Raw genomic sequence first — 27,701 nt, forward strand, 5'->3', positions numbered from 1 at the left:
ACTTAACTGCTCGACGTGTTCAATCATCGTGAATTACAACTGAGAAATTCTCAATTGCAGTATAGAATCACCTTATATAAAGCTGTCCAGCTCCTTGTCATGTCAACATGAAGCTCTGGACGGCCCTTTTCCTGCTTCTTTCGGTCGTGTCATGCGTACTGTCCGCAAAGTCAACCCCGGACAAGTTTGCAAGATATCAATCCCTGTCTCGCTCGGGGCCTGTCGATCTGGACAGCGCATCGTATGAGGAATTGACCTCAGAACCTCGAGATTATTTTGCTGTGGTTATTTTAACTGCCACAGATGCCCGTTTTGGCTGTCTTCTGTGCCGTGACTTTGAGCCAGAATGGGATTTGATCGCCCGAAGCTGGAATAAGGGTACCAAGCCCGATGATCTCAAGGTGGTCTATGGAACACTTGACTTTGATAATGGAAAGGCAGTCTTCCAAAAGGTAGGCAATTTGACTGGAACCCATGGATCGTGCAACAGTGACTGACCCAAGCAGCTCATGCTCCAAACTGCGCCTGTGTTGCTTGTGTTCCCTCCAACCATCGGTCCATTTGCCAAGGTGGAAGGAGATCCTCTTCGATTTGATTTCACCGGGTATGTCTTTAAACTCTAGGTCCCTGGAATCTTTTCCCACTAACGTGTCCAACTTCAACAGCCCGATCTCAGCCGACCAGATCTATTCCTGGATTGAACGTCAACTTCCCGACGGCCCCAAGCCCCCTCTCGTTCGACCTATTAACTACATGCGCATTGTGACAACTATTACCATCCTCATGGCTTCTGTCACCCTCTCTGCGGTACTTTACCCATATGTGCTACCAATTGTGCAGAACCGGAACCTGTGGGCTGCAATCAGTCTGATCGCCATTCTGCTGTTTACAAGTGGTCAAATGTTCAATCACATTCGGAAGGTTCCATATGTTGCAGGTGATGGACGAGGTGGCATTAGCTACTTTGCCGGCGGTTTCCAGAATCAGTTCGGGATGGAGACCCAAATTGTGGCTGCTATCTGTAAGTGTGAATTTAAGGGGCTTGTTCTGTCTTCAATTTGGCCTCTTCCGCGTGTGCAGCTTCATTGATTCTAACCGCTTCTCCAGATGCTGTTCTATCCTTCGCTACAATCGCACTTGCCCTGAAGGTTCCTCGCATGGAAGATGTCAAAGGTCAACAGCTAGCCGTCTTGATCTGGGCAGCCGTCCTTTTTGGAACATACAGCTTCCTTCTGAGTGTTTTCAAGGCTAAGAATGGCGGTTATCCATTCTATCTGCCTCCATTCTAGAGCCAACTCGATCAATAGTGCAGGATGGTGACTCCTGAAAACATATCATTATTGGGTTGATTGCTGACATCCCAATGTATTTCAACCTGTTCCTATGTTGACTGTTGTGGCCAGTGGCTCCAGTCACCTCGTGGAAGAAAATGGTGATTTGTTGCACGGACTGGCCCATGGACAGGTTTTCTTTTGCCATAGGGCTTTTTACCCATGAGTTAAAGCAATATCCATGAGAATAGATCTACAATATACTTGTCCCTCAAAATAATCCAGCTGTACATTTGTAGAACCTGATTGTAGCTGAAATGCCTAGAAGCCAATAAATAGTATGGAGACGAGCTCCTGCACTCCTGCAGTGCCGCGGAACCCCCACTCCGCTTTCACAGCTTTTCATCCCTTACGAACACTGCTTTTCCCACATCTTTCTGATAAATTTCATCTTCCTAGTTAGACTGGGTCTCGCCAGATACATGGCTAAACCCGGTGATGCCCGTATGGGCAAGATCCTGGCTTCGTCCGCGACAGGCACAACATTCTTAATCATGATTCAATTAACATCCAGGATCTTCACCTTTGCCTCAAACCAGCTGATTCTGCGCACTCTTTCACCGGCTGTACTGGGGATAGCAGCCCAGCTCGAGCTCTTTCAAGTTTCAATCCTGTATTTTTCAAGAGAGAGCATTCGAATGGCCATTCAGAGACAGCCTGCGTCATCTTCATCCAAGAGCAACAATCACGGTCAAGCAAAAGATGCATCATTAGCCACGCAGTGTATGGCATCTCAGGCAGTGGTGAATGTGTCTTATTTGAGTCTTGCCCTTGGTGTTCCCGCAACTCTCTTTTTCACCATACTATATCAGTGCTTTGTGTCAGATGAAGCTTCAAATATCGCTTTTTTCCGCCTCAGCGTGGCAATCACCGGCCTTGCAGCTCTCATAGAGCTCAGCACCGAGCCGTTTTTTGCGGTGGTGCAGCAACATATGCTGTATGAGAAGCGTGCTGCCGCGGAGATGCCAGCAGCATTTCTTAGGAGTGCTGTAACATCTGCTGCCTTTATATATGGCTCTCGGGCCAACTATAACCTCGGTGTGATCCCGTTTGCTCTAGGCCACCTTGTATACTCGTTTGCGCTTCTTTCTGGCTATTCCTTGCTTTTACTGAAGGGACCAGACAATAAGCAATTCTCTTTCTTGTTAACACGCGTGCAATCCAGGTAAGGCAAAATTCGCCTCGTCCAAAATCACACTTTGAGCAGTTTGTTAATGAGCAACAGTGATCAGTCAAACTACATCCTGGGACTCTTCTCACGCCAATTAACGTCACTTGCTGCTAATGTATTTTTCCAATCTCTGGTGAAACATTTGCTCACACAAGGCGACACCATGCTTCTCGCAGCCCTTTCAGGGCTAGAAGACCAAGGCATATACTCTCTTGCATCAAATTACGGTGGCCTTGTTGCACGTATCATCTTCCAACCACTGGAAGAGAGCAGCCGGAACCTATTTTCAACCCTCATGAGCCCAAATGAGAGCGGGAAGCTGAGTGGCATGCATATCCGCACTGCCAAAAATCATCTTGTAGATATTCTGCACGCCTACCAGCTGCTTTCAGTCCTCATTTTCCCGTTGGGGCCCATGATGGTCCCACAGTTGCTGCATATCTTAGGAGGTCGCCAGTGGGCTTCCCCGAAAGTTGGCGATCTGCTTTCCGTCTACTGCTACTATATTCCATTTCTGGCACTCAATGGAATCACCGAAGCGTTTGTATCATCTGCAGCCAATCCTCGCGAGATACGGCGACAAACGGGGTGGATGGGTGTCTTTTCCGCCTGTTATGCTGTAGCGGCCTACATGTTCCTTGAGCTAGGAAATCTGGGCGCTTACGGGTTGGTCCTGGCTAACATCGTGAACATGGCTGTTCGGACTCTTTGGAGTTTCAACTTCATCACGTCGTACCTCCATCGGCATGGAGAACATCTCCCCGCAAGCGAAGTAGCAATCCGACCTGCTAGCTTCATCATCGGAGCTTTAGCTAGTGTGATCATGACCCAACAAACACTAGAAAACTCAAGACTGGGATTTTTCCGAGCGTGTGGCTTTAGTGGCACCTATGTTCTTGTGATGTAAGTGATACTGTTTCAGATATATCGCTTCTATTTGTTCTTGTTCCTAACGCCTGACTAAAATGATAGATTCTACATTGAAAAGGAATATTTGATGAGCCAGTTGACAAGAATTCGTGACAGAGTATCCTCACGCGGGAAAGACAAGAGGCAGTAGAGCAATCAATCGTCAAAAGTGATCTTCGTCGCCGCTTTGTCTGTACCAATGTCCTTATAGAAAGCGCCGTATGAATCGTGCTGCTTCTTCTTGACTGTGGTTCCAAACTTCAGCAGATCTTCTGGAACGTCTTGCTTGGCGGCCTTAAGAACATTGATCAATCTGCTCAAAATTAGCACAGCACTGGAAAGATGTTTCGATTTTAATGGAGATGTGAGTAACGTACCCGCCAGACAGTCCCTTGTCAGTTTCAGTAAACATGGTAATAGCATGACCCTCGGCCCCAGCACGACCAGTTCTTCCAATCCGGTGCACGTAGTCTTCAACAGTCAGGGGAAGGTGACGTTAATGACCAGCTTTACGGCTGGGATATCAAGACCACGCGCCGCCACATCGGTTGCCACAAGAACAGTGGCAGTGCCCTTCTTGAAAGCATCAAGGTTGCGGAATCTGTCAGACTGGTTCAAATCACCGTGGATACCAGCGACTTTGAATCCTTTGTTTCTGATAAGGTTCTCCACTCGCATGGCCTCCTTCTTGTAGAGACAGAACACCAAGACCTTCTCGGGCGATTGGCCCTTTTGAGACCGGCTGAGTAGCTGAATAAGTCGGCCTTCCTTTTCTCGGGGATCAACAACCTCAACGACTTGCTTGATTCTCGTGTTGGCACGAGGATCAGCGGACGGGTCTCCTCCAATGGTAACAGTCACGGGGGAGTTCATGAATGTTGCTGCAAGGTTCTGAATTGATCGGGGCCATGTTGCTGTGAACATGACTGTCTGTCTCCTAGAGACGGGCATTGGCTGGATGATATCCTTGATGTCCTGCTCGAAACCCTTGTCAAGCATGCGATCTGCCTCATCCAAGACGAGGTAATTGACCTTGCCAAGGTTCACAGAGCCGTCGTTCTGCAGATCCTTTAAACGACCAGGCGTGGCAACGACGATGGCAGCCGTTTGAAGGGCGTGACGCTGTTCATCCTTGCCTACACCTCCGTAGATACATGTTACTGTGGTCTTCTCGGAGCCGGCATACTTGATGAGCTGGTCATAGATCTGCATTGCAAGCTCTCGAGTTGGTGAGATGATCACTGCCCTTGGGTGGTAGGGCTTCTTGCTTGACTTGGAATCGATCAATTTCTTCAGACATGGCAAGCCAAAACCCAAGGTTTTGCCACTTCCAGTCTCCGCAATGCCAATCACATCACGGCCAGCAAACAGAAGCGGCCAGGTGGTAGATTGAATCGGCGTGGGTGCGGGGAAATCCTTCAGTTGAGAGTACAGGGCAGTGTCGCATTCTGGCAAGTAGTCAAACGAAAGGAGTGGACGGAACTTGGGCGCACCGGCTAGAGGATCAGTGATTTTGATAATCTTTTCGGTCATGTAGGTTTCAATCTCCGATTGAGGAAGCTTGGAGAGAGCGGGGGCTTCAGAATAAGATGTTTTCTTTGTTGCCTTCTCGTCTCCGTTTTCATTGTCTTTAGGAGCTTTTGCGGGCTTCTCGGACTTCGACTTCTTCTTCGGTCGCTGCTCCGTTGAGTCATGATGGCGTTTACCCATGACTGATTTTCTGTGTTGGTGTGTGGAAATTTTTGAAGAATAATAACGAAAAAAAGAGCAATTCAAATGCAAATCTGAATTCTCTGGCTGTGATTGAACCGGCAGACGGGAGGAGAGAAAAAAAAATAAGTTATTGACTATTGCCAAAATTCTCCGCCTACCAAACTACCCACATAGGTAATGGGGGTATATACCGCCTTCTAAATTAGGACAAGTGTTTCTCACCGCATCTATAATGTTACCGCGACTGTGGTTCTTCCTCTTACATTTATCTGGTACGAAATCTTGGGTCGGAGGAGAGCACAGGAATAGAAAGAAAGAAAAGATAGACTACTAGTGAGATCAGAGTGTTCTGAACAGCATAGGGGAAAAGAAATACGTTTAAACAAATGAGGTTCTTAGTGCATACTAGCATCAGATAAAGATATTCGGGAATCGGGTAACGCCCCTGTCTTCCATCTTCATCTACTCAATGCTGTAGGAGTTGATGATATTGGCAAGGCGAGAGGCTTCTTCAGAGTAATTGATTGCCTGGGAAGATGAAACCTGGTATCGAACACTAGAGACACAATTAGCAGAAGGTCCGCGCAAGTCCAAATATTCATGGTTGTTCTTACCGTTGCTGTTCACCGAAGTTGTCAATCTTCGCTCGACACCTGAAGCTCCATGTCTGGCAATTGGCATTTTGGAAAACTTCACCACAGGCGACAGGGTCATTTTCACTAAGCTGCATCAATTCATCGGCCGAGGTTCCCATAATCTTTCTTCCAGTGTCATCAAAACAACTGAGCCAAAGCTGGCCAGTGTGATCGCTGACACTAATAGGCATAATGAAACGATACTCGGGCTTAGGGTAGGTTTTGTCACACATTTCACAGCGCCATTGGCCGGGGTCAAGTTCTGTTACCTTCTTGTTGCAGTTCTCAGAGGGGCAGGCAGGGTAGCACCAGGTAGAGTCCTGCTTGATGTAGATCACAGTGGCTTTCAGGGAGAAGTAATCCGGCTGTTCAGACATGCCCAATTGTTCCTCCCGAACCTGTGCAACGGTTTTGAATTTGTCGGTCTTCGTGGATGAATTTGTAGCATTGGACAATGAAGCATGGGAAGTAAAGTTTTCCGACCTGCCTTGGGCGTCGTACCAGCCTCGGAGCCGATGAGCCTCACCAATGTCAGGGTCGACAGTCATTGAGCCCGAACTCAAAAGACTCAGGCTCCTTCCACCAAAGTCTGAAACCTTGACTCCCTTGAACGCGACAATCGACTCGGGCGCCACACCAAAATTATTCGCGGTTGCGCCCCAGATTGTCAAGCGAACAGAAAATCCTGTGTTATCTACCAGCGTAAGCTCGCGCTTGTCGTATGGCTTGCCGGTGCTCTTTGACACAATCTGAGATGTTTCACCGACATCCTTTAGCACGCCAATGACATCCGTGGTCGTGTCCTTTTCGACGGTCTGCAGATCAGCAACAGTGGTGAAGTTGAACCGAATTTGGGGGACATCATTTTGTTCCTCTGCCTATTACAAGGCATGAGGGTTAGCGGCACAGTAAAACAGAAAGGTAAGGAGAGGTGGCATAGGAATTAGCGAAGCGAACAGGATACTTACCTTCTCGACGAGGGTATCTCTCTCAAAAGTAAGCTCATAGTCGTTGTTGAGATTTGTGAATTGCTTCTTGGCAATTTGTACACGGCAAGGACTCGAGATGTAATAAACACTTCCCTCCTGGAAGAGATCATAAAGGGCATCACACTGATCGTTGAATCCAGTGGCACGGATTTCACCACTGTCGTCCAATAAATTGACACTAAACAGTTTGCCCTCGCCATTCTTGTTGTGCCATGTCTTGATATTGGACTTGCTAGTGCATCGCGCTTTCATCGTCCATTTGTTGGAATACGGAGAGATAGCTTCGATGGGATAGATTGTGGCATGGGCAGAGGCAGCCGCAGAGGGTCGCGTGGGCTGGGCCCGGCTGGCGGCTTGAGCCTGTGCGCCCTCCATCTTGGAGCCATAAAATCCATTGCTGGAGATTGTTGTCGGTTGGTTGGCTTCTTCTTCCTCGCCTTTCACCTCGAGGGGCTTGGGTTCACCGATTTTATCAGCCTCGCCCAGTTCCTTCAGAACTTCAAGGTCCAAGATGATGAGAATTCTGCAATTGATAAGTATGGTCCAGTGAAACATCTCAAATAAACTCACTTTTTTCCCTTGACAGAGTTTGATTGGAATGACTTCAGTCGTACAAAAGAACCCTTTTGAGGGAACCATCTGTCACCACATGGTTCGCTTCTTTCAGGTCGGTCAGTTACCCCAAGTGTGCAAATAAAGTCGAAGATCAAGTTAACATACGGGTTGCAAGCATTGTCTGGACATAATTCGCAATGTCGCTGAAAACAGCCCGGTATCGGTCTGGATGGTTTGGCTGAGGTGGCAACGCCTTGATTTGGACGCACTGAACAATGGGTTCCCGGACCTGGGGTTTAGTCTCATCGAAGATGGCACTGTGTATGGTATGATTAGAATATAGTTTGTTAAGGAGCTTGTTGGAAATCAAACCTGAGAGCCCCAACAGTGACCTGGGATGCTGCATCAGAAGCCATGATGTTATGACTTGCGATGGAGGTAAAAACACGGTTCGAAAGAAATGGAATCCGATAGACTATGAGAGAGTGGGAAATAATCGATTATGGAAGAAAGGACGTGCAAACTTGTAGAGCAAGTTGGGGTTGGCTTGGGTGAAAGGTGCACGACGCACGACGCGTGTTGAGAAAAATAACGCGTTAAGTGGCTGAACCCCACCACATGACCCTCGGTGCCTCAGGCCCAGCTCCCAGCTTACCCCACGCATCCCGGAACTGCCTTGATCTGCCGCATCGGGAATCCTTTTCTCGTCATCCCTGCCTACTCAATTTCTAACAGGTGCTTTCAGAGTCTGAACTACAGATTTACCTTCTGAATATGGCCTCTTGCTTCCATGCCAGTGCCGCGGGTTTGTGACCATACTATATATGAATCATAACGCACTAAACTGACAGTTTATCTTGTGCCGCAGATCTCATTCCACCGGGGCCTTCTCAGGCTGTTTATCGAGATGATTGCACCCAGTGCTTTGATTCTATCGTATGTGGTTTTGCTTCCTGCTCTGTGTACCCCACAGTTGGTCTGACTCTCAACTCAAAAGGATGACGAAAGCGGTCTCAACGTCTGTCTGCATTGTTTTAATGGTGGATGTTCCGGTGATAGGGACCATGCTCTCCTCCATTACAAGCGGTTCGGTCACTCCCTAGCTCTTAATATCCGGAGAACTCCCAAAAAGATCCAGGTAAGACCTCCAATCACATTTCTGGTTCGAGATCAATGATGCTAATGCCTCAAAATGATAGCGTGACGAGCCTCCGCCGAAAATTTCCAAGCTTGCCATCGCCGCCGAGACAGAAGAGGATAGGTATGATATTGCTACCTCGGTGGTATGCTATGAATGCTCTCAGCACGATGTCGATAAGAGCATTGGCAATCTACCTGTGGTAATTGAAGGTATTATGACCGCAATGACCTTTGCCAAGAGAGAAGAAATCAAGGCCTGGGAGCAAGAATTTGTTCCTTGCGAGCATACCCTCTGTCTAGTTCAACAAGAGTCTGAACAAGCCGCATCCAAAGGTATTTACGACTCACACCAGTACTTTGACTACGGTACTAATTGGTCGCTAGATTCAAGCCATTGTACAGAGTGCGATCTGTCCGAGAACCTCTGGCTGTGTTTGGAATGCGGGAATACAGCTTGTGGACGAAGTCAGTTCGGTGGCAGTCGGGGAAATTCACATGGTCTTACTCACGCCGACTCAACATCACATGCGGTTGCCGTCAAGCTAGGCTCGATCACAGCAGAGGGCTCGGCTGACGTCTACTGCTATAAGTGCAATGAGGAAAGAGTGGACCCAGAGCTGGCCACGCATCTTGCGCATTGGGGAATTTATCTGGCCGGGCGTGAAAAGACTGAGAAGAGCCTGATGGAGATGCAGGTTGAACACAACCTACTATGGGAATTCTCAATGAAGACTGAGGACGGCCGGGAGCTGACCCCTGTTTTTGGGCCCGGCTTTACAGGTCTGGCCAACCTTGGGAACAGCTGTTATCTGTCCAGCGTCGTGCAATGCATCTTCTCCGTGGCCGGATTTTGTGAGCGATACTATCAGCCGTCTGAAGAACCACCACTTTGTCAAGCACCAGCGCAAGACCTAGAGACTCAATTACGAAAACTCGCGGATGGAATCCTCTCTGGACGGTACTCCCGACCCGATTCCCGCCTTCTTTCGTCTCCGGATGCAGAAGCTGCCCATCAAAAGGGTTTAGCGCCGACCATGTTCAAGTACCTGGTAGGGCAGGGCCACGAAGAATTTGCAACCATGAGACAGCAGGACGCATTTGAATTCCTTCTCCACCTGTTCAAGTTAATCAGCCTGTCCAAGCACTCTGGTGGGCGGAATCCAGTGCAGCAATTCCGTTTCCTAGTTGAGCAGCGTCTCCAGTGTTTGCATTGTAAGAAAGTCCGCTATCGAGTGGATGAGCAAGACAACATCTCTGTTGCAGTTCCCGCACGTCGCACCACTACCTCGGACGAGACCGGAAGTCAGTATGAGTCAATTACTCTGTCAGAGTGTCTGGACATCTTTACTTCGGGTGAAGTTGTTGAGCTTACATGCCCTGCCTGTGCCAGCCAGGGTGGCTTCATGAAACGGTCGACATTCAAGACGCTGCCTTACGAATTAGCAGTCAATGCTCGTCGATTTGAATTAGTCAACTGGGTCCCTACAAAGCTCGACATCCCTGTCCTTGTGGATGACAAGCCACTGGATTTCAGCTCCTACATGGCTGCTGAGCATGATGCTAGTGAGGAGCTACTTCCAGAAGTGGAGGAATCCACGGCATTTGAACCGAATCCACAGCTACTTGATCAACTCTTAAGCATGGGCTTCCCTGCCGTCAGGTGTGAGAAAGCCCTCCATGCCACTGGTAACTCGGATCCAGAAGCTGCCATGAATTGGCTGTTTGCCCACATGGAAGATTCAGACATCGATGAACCGGTGGCCCTGGGTCAACAAAGCGGTGGATCCGAAGGTGCTGAACATGACGTGACAAAAATTGCTCAGCTGGGCGATATGGGCATCGAGGCGCCCCGCGCTCGACAAGCGTTGGCTGCAACCGATGGCGATGTCAATCGGGCCCTTGATTGGGTTTTCAGTCACCCTGACGAGCCAGTAGACGAGGAAGGTGCCGGTACAAGTGATGATACACAAGCTCATGATGGCCAGGTTGGACTCGTCAGCTTACCTGCTCGTTATGAATTACGGTCGATTGTATGCCACAAGGGCACTTCTGTCCATGCAGGGTGAGCGATCCATTCCATTCTCTATATTGTGGGTTTACTAACTATCGCTAGACATTATGTTGCCTTCGTTCGCAAAACGTTACCCGGTCAAAGCCACCTGTCATGGGTTATGTTCAATGACGAAAAGGTGGTCCAATCTGAAGACATTGAGGCGATGAAGAGAACGGCATATCTGTATTTCTTCAAACGGGTCTAGGAAATTAGATTTTCGTTTTCTTTTCATGTGTGGCGTGAGTTGGTTGCATAAGGTGGAGTGGAAAAATTCATATATTTTATTCTCTTTCTCTCCCTCCCACTTCCCTGTCTTCTGGAAGGGGATAAGTGTAACATGCTTTCAGCTGGCGCTAAGTTAAGTAGTTGGTCTCATGCTCCCACGTCTCTTACGTGGGATATGATCCTCGAAACTCCCCAAGCTAGCAAGTCATTTCAGGTTGTACGGCATACAGATGGCTTAGGTGAATATCCAGGATTTATGGGGAAAGGACGCATTATTATAGATATTGTACGTGTTCCTGTCCTTCTCTCCAGATGAAGATATGGTTTTCTTTCCCAAGGGCATATTCCTTTTTCTCATCCTGATTGCCGCTATTCAGCGTACTGGACTTGCTGACACTGCTTCATCTTCGGTCACTGCATCCATCCAACTGGATGAGCTAGCCCAGTTTGCCCTCTATATGTCAAAAAAGACGCTCGTCAGCGTTCCAACCGAGGCTGTACTCTAGAAAAGCTCAAAGTCCGTCGCAATTGGAGAGCCTTCTCTGTGAGTGAGAAAAGGATATACATCAAAGCCGTGATTTGCCTACAGGCGTTACCTTCACGTACTCCTTCATATCAAGGCCCCGGGGCCAAAACCCGGTATGACGATTTTGTGGCCACCCACCTCAACCAAACACTCTTTATTCATCGCACGGTAGGATTATCTTCTCCTTTCTAGTACGGCTTAGCTGATACGCCACAGGGTACCTTTCTAGGCTGGCATCGGTTCTTTATCCATGAGTTTGAGCAAGCCCTACGTGATGATTGTGGTTGTGCTGGTGACTATCCGTGAGTCTCCCGTTTTGACTCTACCGTTTTCTATGTTGTTCTTAATGTGTGCATCTAGCTACTGGGACTGGGGCGCAGATGCTGATGCCATGGAGAAGTCTCCAGTGTTTGATGGCAGCGATACTTCCCTGTCCGGAAATGGCGCCTCAATCCCAAACCAATTGGATATCAAGGTACCTCTGGGCAATTATACACCTACAGTCCTCCCACCTGGAACTGGTGGAGGCTGCGTCACTAGCGGTCCATTTGCTTCCTATACAGTCAACATGGGTCCGTCATTCCTATCTCTTCCCGGGGGTAATATAACGGGCGTGTCCAATCCCCTCGACTATAACCACCGCTGCTTTACACGAGACCTTGCTTCGGTGGTCCTACAGGAATATGCTGACTATACGTCGATTGTGCGGCTTATCCTAGGCAATCATGGCGTATGGGACTTTCAGTCCGACCTCAGGGCATGCCGGGGAGTCGCTCGCTAGGTGTTCATGGTGTTGGTCACTACGCTATGGGCGGTGACCCTGGCCGCGACGCTGACAACAGTCCTGGTGATCCGGGCTTCTGGCTTCATCATGGCATGATCGATCGTGTGTGGTGGATATGGCAGGGCTTAGATTTGGAAACGAGACAGTACGCGATCTCTGGAACTAGCACATTTCTAGACCAACCCGCCTCTCCTAACGTCACACTCGAGACAGTCATTGATATTGGACATGCTAACGGTGGCCCTATTGCCATGGGTGAGCTCATGAGTACTACTATGGGACCTTTTTGTTACGTTTATGTGTGATACTTGATTGGTGTGAGATGTGTCTAGGCTTTTAAGGCTTAATAAATACGCTGGGTGTGAGCGGGCTATTGCTTCTAATATTCTTGGCTGTTTTCATGGTTGTTTCGGTGGCTATTATTGTAAGAAGGTTGGGGGGATAAGGAAGTATAATATGGGAAGAGCATTGTAACTGTTGTCCGGCCTCTGACATAGAATGATGACTATAGCCTAGGTGCTAGTTTGGGCCCGCTTAATTAGGTCTGCGAGTGTACGGCTAACGGGTATAGAATATTAAGTAATATATGATAAAAGACTAAACGGTAGTCCACTTAATGACTAGTAATTGTTCCGTAAGACAGCCACCTTGAGAGAGTAGTAAATAATGTTATAGCTGACGTGTTCCTGACCAGCCCAATTTCCTAATGCCTTCCTAAGTATTTGTTAGGAACCTAACGAAGCGTGTAGGATTTATACCAGTAATTATATGAAACCCCGTTGTAGGTCTCTAAAGGTGATAGGTAGGTAGATGTCTAATACTACCTAGCCGATCGGGGCCAGGAAGCCAGTTACTCGTTATAAGAGATGGTAGTGACTTAGTTTTACTGGGGGATGCATGGTAAATATAAGTACCACGGATGTATGACTAGACCTGGCTGTGGTCCCGGGCGGATGCTAGGGCCTAGTGTATATACCGCTCCAACGTAACGTATTCGGGAAGCGAGCGGTCCAGCTAGAACACCACCTTAGATGTGGGATTCAAAAGATTGTAATTTATCGCAATTTAGGTGATGTTCCAGCTGGACCACTCGCTTGCCGAATACCTTATAATCGGGCGTCCCGATTGTTGTTATGATCTTTTGGCCCAGTGAAAATGGGTCCTATGTAATCCGTTAGGTGTAGCGGCCTAACGTGTGCGTGAGATTACATGGCTGTGACCCGCGCGTCACCCTCACGGCCCTCGGACCGAACCTCACTTTAGGCGGGTCCGGGTCTAACACTACGACCCTAAGTGTCCTTAAATAAGACAATTGGCTTAATCTCGTGACTTATATAAGTTATTGAAAAGGGGAACCCGTAGGGAGACCTGCCTCTGCCTGTCTGTCTGCGAACAGGTCGGCCACTAGGGGTAGTGGGACTATAGGAGGGGAGAACACATAGGGGTGGTTTGTAGAGTAGAAGGTGTGTCTATCTTGCTATGCTGCGCGTAGAAAGTCTTATATATCACAAAATGCCGAGTCATCCGATAGACCGCTACTTCACTAGTCGGCGGTTCCCCCACTACGTTATATAGAATTATCCTATATTTTCAAGTATTTTATCTAGGGCAATCTTTAAAGGACCCCCTCTCCAATCTCTAAACCTAATTAGGCCTCCTGCAGTAATTGTATTTCCAATGCAATAATTTAGTAAAAATGCATTATTTCTTGGCAATGCTTATAGCCCGCGAATCGGCGGTCCTAAACCTTGGGTACTTCTATTTACTATGCAGCAGCACCCTGGTAAAATTAAGTACCGATCGTTCGCCAACTTTGTGCCGGTCACTAAGCATGCCAGCTACACCTATTATTCCTAAATAGGTACTAGCCGTAATCCGTAATTAGGGTATCTCAACTGTATGTCTTCTTGCTTCACGCATCTCGCCAATTTCAACACATCACAACATCACCAATATACTCACTGCAAATTTCTATAATTATTTCATTGCTGAAAAACGGCTAATCGGTCTATATTGAAAAATTTAGCCCACAATTAGCGATGCTGGCCCCGTGAGGGCGTTATAACTGTCACTATACTATTTGTTGACATCCCCTAATAAAATATAAAAATCGGCTCTCACACCCCTAAATACAATGAAATTGACTATCTCGTGGATAAGAAGCTACTAAGGGTAGCTAGTGGTTCGTAATTCCTGGAAAAGTGGTGGCTTAATTCTGTTAGGGGGCTACATACAAGTAGATGTACCTAGCGTTCATGACCGCCGATACTCCGGGAAGCATTGCCAAGAACTAATGCATTGGAATACAATTACCGCAGGAGGCAATTAGGTTTAGAGATTGGAGAGGGGGTCCCAATAGCGTCCTGAGGGGTCCTCTTAAGAATGCCCTTTATATATAGTATTAGAAATATAGTGTAACGGAATCCTCAGAAGCCATGCACAGATCTCTCGCACTCCCAGAGGATCGACACCATATAGGTGTCGACACGTCAGCGTTGGCTCACCGTAACGCTGATCCCCCATGTTAAATAGTCTGCCCCGGAGAACCCAGCGGTTCTCCAAGAATCAGTCTCTGTATTCCTCCAATATATTGTTCGCTTCCAGGCATCTTCATCTTACCTAGTTGACAGGCTCTATCCTGTAAACACTAGAACCCTACTTCTTTACATATAGATAGTGTAATTAGCAGTTAGCGTAAGGCTATATTAATAAGAAGTTATAATATATGCTTTTATTTTAAATTTATATCATTAAAACAATAGCTAGTTCTTATCTAGTATATATCTATTAAGTAGCCTGGAAACCTGCTGTAATGGAGTGCACCCAGGTCAATACACGTCTCACCAACTAGGCCAAAAAGACCACTATGTCAGCCGTCAGGCTGACATGCCTGGGACCGATACATATACTACTCAGTACGCACAATTGAACCCGTGGATCAGCCACGCCGTTACATGAGGGCATTACAACTATCAGTACTATTTGTTAACATCCCCCTACTACTAAAACGTCGAAACAGCACCTAGAATCGGCTCTCGCACCCCTAAATTCAATGGAACTGACTAGGACTCGAGTCTCGTAGGATCACCGGCGTTATCGAGTCGCTTTGTCACCCCTGAACCTATTGAAATCGACCCCGAACCGGCGGAGGAATCTATAACTAAGGGCGAGCCTTTCGAGATCGAGGACGGTCGGCTCTTCGCTACTAACTAGGACGGTATCGAGACTATTAATGACCTACTTAGCACTAAGGGCTTTGCGGCCGCGAAGCGCCGGACCAAGGCTCGCGCTAATAAGACCGTATACCTTATCGGCTATTCGTTGCGACTATAGTAGACGCCTAGATGCTCGTTAAGAGACACCCGAGGCCGGTCCTAATGCTCCTACGGCGCCGCGACGGCGTACCCGGGAGACATCCTCGTCGATAACGGGATGCGAGTATAGCCTACGGCTCTCTCTATAGCCGTTAGGTTCTTAGAAGCTTTAAGTCGATTATAGGGAGCATAACCACGTATCGGAGTCGATCTTAACTTATTCTATTATCCGTCGGCGTACTCTCTAGTGTGATCGTTAAGCCCTCGACCGTCTTATTCGCTATAGCGTCCCTACGCGGTAGATCCTATCGATTCTAACTCACTAGGGCGCTAAGTTAACACCGAGTGATATCTATAATTATACCCGCTAGTTTAATGCCGAGTTTCTCGCCGGTCGCTCGCTAATATATGCTCTCTTCGAAGAGCTTCCGAAGCATAGAGACTAGATCCTCCGCCATATAACGTAATCCGATGGTCGCACCGTATTAGGCTAGGCGTCTTTGCTATATATCGGACGGGGCTGGCGTAGCTTCGAGAGGCTCCTTACGTGCTATAGATAGACTATACGTATAAGACTAACTACTTTAATATGCCGCCGTTTGATATCGTGGGCGTTAACTCGGTCGGGAGGTTATTCTACGTCGTATTCGTCTTTATACCGAGTAAGAGATAGGACGGTTTTAGCTAGGCTTCACGGTGTATATAGGCTATCTACGAAGACTATAGCCTTAGAAAGCCTCTAACGGTATTCACTAATAAGAGAAGGCCCTTCTAAATGCCCTCGCGGTCGTCTTCCCGACGACGGGCTCGATGATCTATCTATAGCACGTTAATGCGAATATTAAGGCGAAGGCGATACCGCTAATCGACCGACACGTAAAAGCATTGATTAGGGCCGGTGATATCGAGAATACGGAGTATAACACGTACGTTAATGCCTTCTAGGATAAGATGCTATAGCGATAGAATCGGGTCGTCCTTGCTAATATAGAGCGTTATATAAGAGAGTAGTGGCTATATTTCTATAGCTATTATAATGCGTCCGTCTTCGTAGAGCTTCTCGAGTATATCGAGAAGTAATAGATCGATAAGTCCGGTCGGTAAATCCTACGCGTACTATTTTACGAATAGCTTCTTCTACCTTAGCGAGACATCGACTTCGAGAGTTAAGGGTGATATCCTTTTAGCTTATCTCTTCTAATTTATCTAACCATTATTCTTTTAACGAGAAGGGTTAGAGCTTTTATAATAGAGAAAAAATAGCGCTAATAGTGTAAAGATATTAATGCTATCTATATTCTTATAGTATTTTAAAAGGTTAGTTTATTAATAGTCTTAAGAGTAGATAATATAAGATAATTATAAAGAACATTCTTTTACCTAAGGATTATAATTAATCTCTCGAGGTAATTAAAAAGGCGATTATATATAATAAACACGAGATAAATAAATACTTAAGTCTTTAGTCCTTAAGACGTATAAGCCTAAAAAAATAGGTTAAGAATAAAAGTAGATATTTAATCTACCTTTATTACCCTTAGCTTAATATAAAATAAGACTATATATACTATAAGTAAAAGGTATTCAAGATTAGTTATAGCCTTTTTACTTACTGAAGTATAAGAAAAGTCGAATCCTATTATATCTTAATTACCTTATATTAGAATAAGCTTAGACTTTTTATCGTAGGGTATATAGAACGTATCGTACTATTATGGGATTATATTAATATAAATAGTAAGGCTATAAACCTAGGAATAAGATAAGTGAATAATAATATAGTTTAAAATCAAACTAATCTGATTTTAGTATATCCTACTAGTACGGTTTTGCCGTACATAAAGCGCTTATATATAATTATTAAATTATCTTAGCTTAATGGTATTAATATTCAGAAATACCTCTATCTTTCTAAATAGATTTATGTCTTATTTAGAAAATATAAGTAATATAAGATATATAAATAATAGTAGCCTTAATACTCTACTAGATAGTCCTTACTAACTTACTTATAGCTGAAACTAGTATTATATTATTTAGGATATTATTAGTAGTGATTTTAAGCACTAATTAAAATATATTATATGTTTATAGAAGCTAAGTAATAATCTTATAATACTCTTAATATTTATCTAAAAATTAATATATTACTACTATAACGTATACTAGAATAGTATCTAATAGTCTAGTGTAAGTAAAAGCTGAACCTTTTAGGATAAACCATAGAGAGCTTTGCTTAATATTATATAATAAAGGACCTTTAGCCGCTTATAAATAGCTTATAATAATCTAAATGATAAAATATTTAGCTATATTAGTATAAAGGGTACGTATTCAATAATTTCCGTAAACTCTCAACATTCGAGAAATAAAAAAGATGTAATACTATAATAAGAGTTAAAAGCTTTTACTCTTAAATAGTTTATAAAAAGACAAGCGCTACTACGTTTTATATCCAAGAAAATAGTTATTATTTGGTAATGACATAGCTGTTTATAAATACTTAATATTTATTATATTTATTATATTTATTATATTTATTATATTTATTATATTTATTATATTTATTATATTTATTATATTTATTATATTTATTATATTTATTATATTTATTATATTTATTTTTTAACCTACCCTATTTAAATATTTATTTATAGATAAAGTGTATATATAGCTAACTATAGTGTAAGTGCTCTAGTCGAAGACTATATGCCTTGATTAACTTTGCTTTTATATAGCTAGTTATATTTGTAAGAAGTGATTTTAATAGAGGGGATAGCTACGCTATACGCTTATGTTTATTATAACGCGTATATTACATAAAATATTTCACATGCAAGCGGCGCACTCCACCAAGCCTATTAATTTCAAATACATTTATCTTAACCAAAACGCCATTAAATTCAATCAGCTAAACTCGAGGTCTATTAGGCCATATAGTCATTCTATGGCCCTAAATACTATATACACTACACTTCGTTTTTGCCCTCGTACGCGGCTGAGAAGGTGCCGGAGCTAGCCCTGCCTCACGGGATCCTTCTGCTAAAACTGCTTGCTCTGGCTGCGCTATTAAGGCAGAGGCATCTAAAACTAAGAGGCCTTCTTCGGAAGTTATCTACCTTATAGGTCTAGTCTTTTTCGCTTCTTCTTCTCGTTTTTAGCGCGTAAATCGCTTACTTCTTTCTCGAGAATAGCTACTAATTATATTATGATTTAATAGGCTTTTAAAACCTAATTTGTCGCGTAATTAAGCGGGCTTAGTAGGCTTTTTAAGCGCTATTTTAGCAAAACTTTAATTAAGGAAGCTTATTTTATAATTAGATATAGTTTAATAGCGTTTTTAGCTCCTACTCGCTTCCTCGGCTTAAGGGGGGTATTAGGGTTTAAAGGTAAATATCGAGCTTTAAGATCACTTAATCGGGGTTATAAGGTATTAAACCGGCGGCGGCGAAGCTATTCTTAATAGTCTCCGATTTAAACACCTTAATTTATACGGATAGGTGGGCTTTAAGGAAGTCTAGCTTATTAATATAGTTAATTTAGATAACGTATTTCACATGCGAGTGGCCACCCCAAGCGAGTGGCCACCCCAAAACACCATAGTAAATGCGATATATTCTCTACTTTTATCTTAACAACCACATCTTAATTATATTTAATAATTTACCAATAGCTATTGATGAGTCTCATTAGCACTATGGTTGAATTTCAAGGGAATCATAAAGCCATATTATCATCATTTCAAAAGTTACTGAAAATTACACTGCCATGAGCTACAAACATATATATCTCTATCATGAAGACATAGAAATTCTCCAAGCTCCCTAAAGAGGCCTGATATCAGCTAAAAAACATTCTGCTAAAATGAAAAATACCTATAAACCATGGTTGTTGAGATATAAGGTTGTAATTTATCGTATTTACTATGGTGTTTTGGGGTAGCCATTCGCTTGGGGTGGCCACTCGTATGTGAAATACGTTACGTATTTTAACTTATTAAGCCGACTATACGCGCGTTTTAACACCGTAAAATAGCTAATATCGAGAGGCTATAAAAGGTAGGACGAGTGTCGAGATATATAAATTGCGATAATATTGTTTTTCTTATAAATTTCGTCGAACTTTAGGGTTAAATAACTCCTATAGCCGTCGAGGATTAAAAGTCTATACTTCCCCTTCGTACGCGAAGAAGTAGACGGAATAAAGAGCTTTTCGAGCTACTAAAGACTAATTTTATTAGAAGCCTATCCGTTCGGACTAACCTTAAGGCGCTAATCGTCCGGGAGGCCGTTAAACTAAGATTCGATAAAGACTTTGCCTTTAAAATCACGCACGGAGGAAGCGCCTACCCTAACACGTTTATACACTTCATTATAGTCACCTACGCGCGATTTCTAGGTTATAAAGGTGCTCGCCGACTATAGTATTCCCTTCTTATAATAACCTTTATAGTCGTAATTAAGCCTATTATAGAACTAGTCTTATCGAAGTTTATAGATATCGTTAGGATCGATACTATAGGAAAGGATCGTTATTTAGATAAGAGAAAACTAATCTCTAATAATCTTTAGGTCTTCGTATTACGCACGCTTAAAATTGTACCGTTTTAAGAACCGAGATAATAGGTTTAGATGCCTTTTTATAAAGTTTGTAACTTAATTCTCGCCGACCGAAATAACGGGGTTAGATCTACGCGCCGCGAGTAGTAAATCTGCTATTTCTCGTATAGAAGAATGCTAAGGGGCTGCTCCGCGAGAATCTATAGAGATAATCTATTTTTAAAGAGATTCCTCCTCGAGTTCTATTAATTTATAACTATTTACGCGTGTTTCACTACGCGTTTTATAGCCTTAAGACGGCGGCGTAAAGAGGTCTCCGGTATATTAAATAGACGTGCTACTTCACGAATAGCGCTTATTTCTTTGTTCTTAATAGCCTAGATAGCTAATAAGATCCTACCCTCTTGCTCTATACAATTTCGAGAGCTTTAAGAGCGAATTAGTGGCATAGTAGGTGGTTTAATAAAGAGAGTCTAATTAATTGACGCGTTTTAGGTAGGGTACGCCGCTCGTATATAAAATACGTTAACGTATTTTATATACGAGTGGATCATATAACGAGTGGATTAGCGACGCGAAAAACGCGTTATAAATTAGACCTTCCTTCTTTAAACACCTACTATGCCACTAATTCGTACTTAATCCTCTCGAAATTTAGTAGAGTAGGAGGGTAGAATCTTATTAGCTATCTAGGCTATTAAGAACAAAGAAATAAGCGCTATTCGTGAAGTAGCACGTCTATTTAATATACCGGAGACCTCTTTACGCCGCCGTCTTAAGGGCTATAAAACGCGTAGTGAAACACGCGTAAATAGTTATAAATTAATAGAACTCGAGGAGGAATCTCTTTAAAAATAGATTATCTCTATAGATTCTCGCGGAGCAGCCCCTTAGCATTCTTCTATACGAGAAATAGCAGATTTACTACTCGCGGCGCGTAGATCTAACCCCGTTATTTCGGTCGGTAAGAATTAGGTTACAAACTTCGTAAAAAGGCATCTAAACCTTTCCTCCCGATTCTCAAAAGGATATAATTACGAGCGTGCAAAGTGCGAAGACTCTAAGATTATCCACGAATAGTTTTCTCTCGTCTAAAAAACGATCCTTTCTTATAGTGTCGATCCCGATAATATCTATAACTTTAACGAGACCGGATTCGTAATAGGCTTAATCGTAACCGCGAAGGTTATTACGAGGAGGGAATACTACGGTCGGCGATCGCTTTTATAGCCTAGAAATCGCGCGTAGGTGACTATAATTAAGTGTATAAATACTTCGGGGTAGGCGCTTCCTCCGTGCGTAATTTTTAAAGGCAAAGTCTTTATCGAATCTTAGTTCGACGGCCTTCCGAATAATTAGAGACTCGAGGTTAGTCCGAACGGGTAGATTTCCGATGAAATTAGCGTTCGGTGGCTTAAAAGGCTCTTTATTCCGTCTACTTTCTCGCGTACAAAGGGGAAGTATAGACTTTTAATACTCGACGGCTACGGAAGTTATTTAACCCCGAAATTCGACAAAATTTACGAAAAGAACGATATTATTCTAATCTGTATACCTCCGTATTCGTCTTACCTTTTATAGCCTCTTAATATCGGCTATTTTGCGGTGTTAAAACGTGCTTACGCTCGGCTTATCGAATCGAAAACGCGTGCTAGAATCAACTATATTGATAAGCTAGACTTCCCCGAAGCCTACCCGTCCGTACGAATTGAGGCATTTAAATTAGAGACTATTAAGAATAGCTTCGCCGCCGCCGGTTTAATACCTTATAACCCCGATCGAGTGGGGTAGCGGCTCGCTTAGCAAACACGTTAGTATTTAACCTTTCTACTAACTTATTAGTTAACTCTTACTCTTTCCACTCCTATATTAAGAGAAGCTAAAAATATCACTTACTTAGAGTTATATATCTATTTTAAGCCGAAAGTGATATTTTAAAGTAGACGGTATATAAAATATATATATAGGCACTTAGGCACTATAAGGTCTAGCCTTAACACCGATAGTATCTTAGGCGACTAGCTTAGCTAAGTATATAAATAGCCCGAGTACTTATTATCTTATAAAAAAGAATAGGAAACAATAGTACTAGTATATTCTCTTAGTATAAGGTATATAATAGAAAACGAATAGGGCGGGTAGCGTAGTAGTAGTAAGTACGTTACTAGATAAGACTCTTAAGCGAATTACTAGTTAGGGACCTAGTATAAAAAACGTAGAGGCTACGTATAAATCCTATCACTAGCATAATTTATATTTTAACACACTATACCTTAGTCGACTTAGCTAGGACCTAAATAATAGATCTAAAGTAGGAGTAGCTTACTATAAACGTAAAGGTAAAAGTAGAATACTTGTCTCCTATATAGCTCTAGTAGTATACCTTAAGTAACTATTAAGTAACTAGTCAAAATAAGTAGGGCTACTAGAAAATATAGTCACCTATGTGGTAGGCTAGATATAGGGTTAATATTCGGTACACACTATATAACTAACACGATCCTAAGTTCTACAGCCGCCCTAGGTTAAAATTAATATAAAAATTAACTAAAGTAAAAATTAGGCACTCGGTAGCTCTAAAACACTCGGGGTCGTCCGGTTATTATCTTATCTATAGGATCTAGGCGTTAAGAATTCTTTAGTGTTACCGAGTACACTAACCTATATAGCATAATAGCCCGATATATAGCGACAGCTTTATTAGATAACGTAATTCATATACGAGCTACGTATATAAGCGAGCTACGCACCCTAAAATATATATAGTAAATAAGATAAATTACAGCTTTGTATCTTAATAACTATAGTCTATCTATATTATTACTTATAAAAATATGCTTTTTAGGTGGTATCTAGCCTTTTTAGGAAGCCTAGGGGATTTTTATAACTTAGTGGCTAAGATAGATATGTTATGTTTATAATATTTATAAATATAACTTTCGGTAATATTTAAAATAATAATGATATAAGATTTCGATTTCTTCGAAATTTATATACAGTTCTAACAGTCCTTATCAATAGCTATCGATAAAGAACTAGATAGAATAGAAAAGTGGTCGTTAAGATATAAGTGTAGCATATATCGTATTTATTATGTGTTTTAGGGTACGTAGCTCGCTTATATGCGTAGCTTGCATATAAATTACGTTATAAGAACTATATTATATAATATAATATAATAGTAAAATGAAGTGCCTATAGAGGTCTAAATAGCTTTAAATATATTAAATCCGCGTTATAGTTAAATAAAATTAAATAATAATAGGAGGTATAATATATAGTCCTACGTACCGTGACTAGATAAATATAGCGCTCGTTTACTAAATACGTTATAGGTATTTCTTTAAGGGCTTATAAGGCCTAAAGAATAGAGTATCTACCTATTTAAAGGGCTTAATTACTAATTATCAAGCATACCTAACCTTATATTCTACTATTTAGTCTACTAGGTAATCTCTTTACTTTATATATTATATATTAGTTATTATATTAGGCTAAATCCTCGTTTTCAAAATTAGGCCTTTAAAAAATAATACGAGGGTAATTATACTTTCTTAGATAAAATATTCTTTTTGAAATAATTTGTATAAAATGTCCAAAAAACCTTTTTATATCCTTAATTATATATAAATATACCTTAATACTAATAAATAGTCTCCTATTATAGTAGCCGATATCTTTATTGTTAATATATTATAGGATTAATATATTCGCCTTACTAGGATTAATATATAATATATTAACCTCTCCTTTATATTTAGGTAGTTTAATATCGCGTATTAAGGAATAATTTATATAAAAATTCGTATTTAAAGATAATAGGAATAAGTTTTATATTTTAAGGTTCTAAACGAGCTTCTCTCCTACTTCAAATATATATTAAAGTAATCTTATTGCTATTACATTATTTAGCCTAAAGTGGGTATAGCATTCGTAGACAATCTCTAATACTAGAAAGCGCTCTAAGACATAATAGATACGAAAGACTAGGTCGTAGTAGTCTAATAGCCTAATTTATCATAGGGTTAAAGTTATATTAGTAGTATAAATTACACTTTATATATGTATTGCGCTTTTCTTAGTATCTTAAATTACTTAAGGGTAGGCATAAAAGGTTAATAGGACTTCTAGTCCTAAGTTATAGTTCTAAATAATATACCGGCTTTTAGATATACCAGTATTTAATTGAAAGTCTATAAATATAGGACTCTTTATAGTTAATAGCCTTAAAATATAGTTTAGATAATCTCGCTTATTATTTTGTAATTTAAGTATAATATATATTAAGTAAAAGTAAAGCTATTTAGATCTCCCTAGGCACCTATTTCTCTTATATTTAGGCGTTCTATAGAGACTATATCGATACGGTTACCTTTTATTAGTTTAAACCGGCGATAGTAATACGCCACCGGCTTAATTAGATATAGCTTCTTCGACCTCTCTAGGTCCATTAATACGCGTTATAGCTTCTACTTACCTCTATTTATAAGCGCGCCGACACCCCTTTTAGACCTATAAATAGCTTAGTGCTACGACACCCGGTTATCCGTCTCGGTCCACTATATAGCGAGTTTTAAAGCAATACGGTCTCGGAAAATGGCGTATAAAAAGGAAGATACTAATTAAGCCCTCTCTTATAAGGAAACGGCTAAGATTTACGCGAAAATAGAGACGTAAAAGCTTCTAATCGTGGATCTTCTCGGACGAGTGTTCGGGGCAGCGAACCTCGAATTTTAGACCACAATAGTGGCTTTCGTACGGACTCCGAAGGTCTTCACTACGACCTTATGAATGCTAAAGTACACGTTAAAGATATTTCGCAAATAGTTTAGGCTAGAATCTAGCTAGGGAGTCGGATAGAATTAATTATTATAGAACGGGACGAAGAATCGCTTTTAGGGAGGGGTTATACTTCAAAATCGTATACTAAAGCGCTTAAAAAAGCTCTAATACTAATCTATACCCCTAATTTATTATTTTAGCGAAATAACGCAAAGATTTATCTAGCGGTTACGACGTAAGAATAGTTTAAAAGGCACGGAGTATACGTCGAGGATTAGCCCGCGCACTTACCTAATTTAAACCCTATTAAACCGGTCTAGTATTAGTTAAAATTGAAGCTTTTTGCAATAGTTCTAGGGCTTATTAGCTAAGGAAGAAGGGAGATAGACTAGCTTTATTTTTAAAAATGTCTAGTAGAAGCTTAGGAGGCATTAGATTAAGCAAAGATAGATACGCTAATATTAAGCATAGGAAGACGTTTGAAAGCAGTACGGAAGGCTAAGGGGTATTATATAAAATATTAAGCGAAACTTTTATTATGCTATTATTAAGCAACCTCAATTTTCAATTATAGTATTATAGACTATAAAATAGTGGTGCTATATCCTATGTAAGTGATATATGTTTTAAGAGGGGACCCGAAAAAGTGGAGTGGGAAGATACTTTTTAACGGGTATGTAGGTCTATATCGGCGAACTAGGCCTTTATACAAACCTTACACTTAAATATAACGTATAGCGGTAATGCCTACCCCGATATATTTATCGCTTTAATAGGAGTTATCTACTAAGGTTTTCCCGTCTATAAAAGAGCGCGCCGACCGTGTAAAGTTTTACTACCTTAGTAGTAGTAGTAGGGCTAAGGGCGAAGCTAGTCTTATCGAATTATAATTTATAAATATCGTTATCTAGAATACCGTATTTCACGTACTTCTTACGAAGATATACTAGGTTATACTTCTCTTTATGTCCTCGTATTACGCTCGCCGGTAATTATAGGACCTTAAGAATCGAGTTAAGAGGTTAGGACACCGTTAGATAAAATAAAGTTATAGACGCCGACAGTCTTAGTAGGATTAGTCCCGCGGTCCTCGAGTAGTATATTACCCACTTCTCGTATAGTATTCGGCCGGTAGGTAGCGCTTATCTAATAAGATAATCTTATCTTCGAGGGTTTTCTCTTCTAAAATAAAATTATTTATAATTACTAGCGCGGGTTTTATCGCGACCTTTTAACGCCTACTATACGGCGACGGAGTGTATTAAGCGGTAAGTCGAAATCGCGAGCTAATTGGCGAATTAAGCATTTTTCTTTAGTTTAAAAAGAGTGAATAGCTAATAAGTTCCTACCCACTTAGTCTATACGTTTTTAAGAGCTTTAAGGGCGAATTAGTAGTATAGTAGGTGGTTAAAATTAATATAATAAATAGAGTAGGAAACTAACGTATAGGTGTTCTACTCGTTTATATATTCTACTCGCTTACACAAACGCTAATATATAAAACATAAATTATAGTCTCCCTTAATTTAAAAAGAAATTAAGTTAACGTATATACGTAGCTATATATCTATTTAATACTTCGGTTAGATAAACCCCTAACTAAAAAAATTCGCGTCAATTTAATACCTAATAGCTCTACTAAGATAAGAGTTTCTAGTATCGTAATTAATAGGAATCGACGTAGGAGCTCTTATCTTATAGACGAGCTACTATTATAAGCGTCTCTAGCTAATAGGATATCGCTACCTAAACTCCCTACTAATTATTATATCTCCTACTAGGTACGTTATAATAAGCGAAAACGGTTCTAATTACTCGAAACTCTTAATTCTCACCCCCGTACTAGCGGTCCCGTTAAGTCTTAAGTAAAAAAGTGAGCTATTTTAAATTACTTAAGAATTATTACGGATAACGTAATTCACATACGAGCCGCTACCATAAGTAAGCCGCTATCTCCAAAACATATAGTAAATACGATAGGTTACAACTTAATATCTTAACAATAGTGGTCTATACTAAAAATTTTCTTTTTAATTCTATGGTTTTTATATGATATCTAGCTGCTTTAGGCAGTTTTAAGAAACTTAATGATTTATTAACTAATATATATATATTTTTGGAGCTAAGCGACGTAATTTTCAATACGACAATAAGGTAAACCTTCGACTTCGTTAAAATTGCTATATATTACTAAAAATGCTTATCAATACCTATCTACTAATAGCGGAAACTAACTTAAGTTGTGGTGGTTAAAACATAAAGCTATAATTTGTCGTATTTACTACGTGTTTTAGAGATAGCGGCTCGCTTGTGGTAGCGGCTCGTATATAAATTACGTTATACTAGGCACTAATTAATTATAGGGCTATACCTTACTAATAGGCCACCGAAAGCTAACTAATCTATCTATTGTTAGATCACGTATAGTATCTTATACTCTAGGCACTCTAAGTATTTAAGGAAAAGAGAAACGTGATTATAAGTATAAGTATAATCTACCCTAAGCGGACCTACCTAGTAGACTTTATCCTATATATATATGACTATATATAATAGAAAACCTCTACGCGCTAAGAGGTTAGTTTCGGCCTTCTCCGTATAAACACGTTTTATCCGCTATAACCCACCGGGTTCCTAGCACTAGAACACGTAATTATATAGGTAGTAGAAAGGTCGACGGTCGATAAGTAGATTCCGCTAAGGCGAATCTATAACCTCTACTATCTACTAATCTACCTACGAAGGACTTAGGATATATAAGGACCTTATATATCTAGTTTAGTTCCTCGTATTTAATTATCTATTAGTACTTATGTCTACTATTTAGAACCTTTAGTGACTCGTATAACCTAATTGTAAATAACACTACGAATAGACCTATACTCCGGTATAGGTTAGTTCGGCGCTCTACCTAGTATCGCTCCTTAATACCCTCGGAAGGACTTAGCCCGTATAAGGCCTATAAGGCGATAGTAGGTTAAGAGACAGATCTTTCACGTTAGAAGTAAGGAAGTA

At 41.7% G+C, this 27,701-nt stretch overlaps 7 protein-coding genes across 7 annotated transcripts; 4 read left to right on the forward strand and 3 right to left on the reverse strand.

Annotated features, from left to right (window-relative positions):
* Positions 1 to 107: 107 nt before the first annotated feature.
* N7446_008671 (OST3/OST6 family protein) lies at positions 108 to 1,289 on the forward strand (the record flags this gene model as incomplete). The annotated part of the gene is made up of 4 exons (XM_058517416.1): positions 108 to 452; positions 507 to 604; positions 666 to 1,021; positions 1,108 to 1,289. The coding sequence occupies 4 exons, from the start codon at positions 108 to 110 to the stop codon at positions 1,287 to 1,289; spliced, it is 981 nt and encodes a 326-aa protein (XP_058371062.1).
* A 464-nt stretch (positions 1,290 to 1,753) lies between these two features.
* On the forward strand, positions 1,754 to 3,562 carry N7446_008672 (oligosaccharide translocation protein RFT1; the record flags this gene model as incomplete). The annotated part of the gene is made up of 3 exons (XM_058517417.1): positions 1,754 to 2,496; positions 2,557 to 3,405; positions 3,475 to 3,562. The coding sequence occupies 3 exons, from the start codon at positions 1,754 to 1,756 to the stop codon at positions 3,560 to 3,562; spliced, it is 1,680 nt and encodes a 559-aa protein (XP_058371063.1).
* Positions 3,563 to 3,567: 5 nt separating this feature from the next.
* N7446_008673 (uncharacterized protein) lies at positions 3,568 to 3,823 on the reverse strand (the record flags this gene model as incomplete). Its single annotated transcript, XM_058517418.1, has 2 exons — positions 3,568 to 3,745; positions 3,789 to 3,823. The coding sequence occupies 2 exons, from the start codon at positions 3,821 to 3,823 to the stop codon at positions 3,568 to 3,570; spliced, it is 213 nt and encodes a 70-aa protein (XP_058371064.1).
* A 68-nt stretch (positions 3,824 to 3,891) lies between these two features.
* On the reverse strand, positions 3,892 to 5,121 carry N7446_008674 (DEAD/DEAH box helicase; the record flags this gene model as incomplete). Its single annotated transcript, XM_058517419.1, has 1 exon — positions 3,892 to 5,121. The coding sequence occupies one exon, from the start codon at positions 5,119 to 5,121 to the stop codon at positions 3,892 to 3,894; it is 1,230 nt and encodes a 409-aa protein (XP_058371065.1).
* Positions 5,122 to 5,586: 465 nt separating this feature from the next.
* On the reverse strand, positions 5,587 to 7,719 carry N7446_008675 (replication factor A subunit protein RFA1; the record flags this gene model as incomplete). The annotated part of the gene is made up of 7 exons (XM_058517420.1): positions 5,587 to 5,680; positions 5,739 to 6,637; positions 6,728 to 7,271; positions 7,319 to 7,350; positions 7,395 to 7,408; positions 7,469 to 7,620; positions 7,676 to 7,719. The coding sequence occupies 7 exons, from the start codon at positions 7,717 to 7,719 to the stop codon at positions 5,587 to 5,589; spliced, it is 1,779 nt and encodes a 592-aa protein (XP_058371066.1).
* A 358-nt stretch (positions 7,720 to 8,077) lies between these two features.
* On the forward strand, positions 8,078 to 10,701 carry N7446_008676 (ubiquitin-specific protease UBP14; the record flags this gene model as incomplete). The annotated part of the gene is made up of 6 exons (XM_058517421.1): positions 8,078 to 8,108; positions 8,172 to 8,239; positions 8,301 to 8,441; positions 8,503 to 8,776; positions 8,828 to 10,505; positions 10,557 to 10,701. 6 exons carry the CDS (start codon positions 8,078 to 8,080, stop codon positions 10,699 to 10,701), a joined length of 2,337 nt encoding a protein of 778 aa, XP_058371067.1.
* A 340-nt stretch (positions 10,702 to 11,041) lies between these two features.
* N7446_008677 (tyrosinase family protein) lies at positions 11,042 to 12,336 on the forward strand (the record flags this gene model as incomplete). The annotated part of the gene is made up of 5 exons (XM_058517422.1): positions 11,042 to 11,197; positions 11,311 to 11,415; positions 11,464 to 11,549; positions 11,608 to 11,819; positions 11,993 to 12,336. The coding sequence occupies 5 exons, from the start codon at positions 11,042 to 11,044 to the stop codon at positions 12,334 to 12,336; spliced, it is 903 nt and encodes a 300-aa protein (XP_058371068.1).
* Between the last annotated feature and the right edge of the window lie 15,365 nt (positions 12,337 to 27,701).

The sequence above is a fragment of the Penicillium canescens genome, assembly GCF_028828765.1.
Source record: "Penicillium canescens strain IBT 15451 chromosome Unknown utg000005l_segment0_segment0, whole genome shotgun sequence".
NCBI lineage: Eukaryota > Fungi > Ascomycota > Eurotiomycetes > Eurotiales > Aspergillaceae > Penicillium > Penicillium canescens.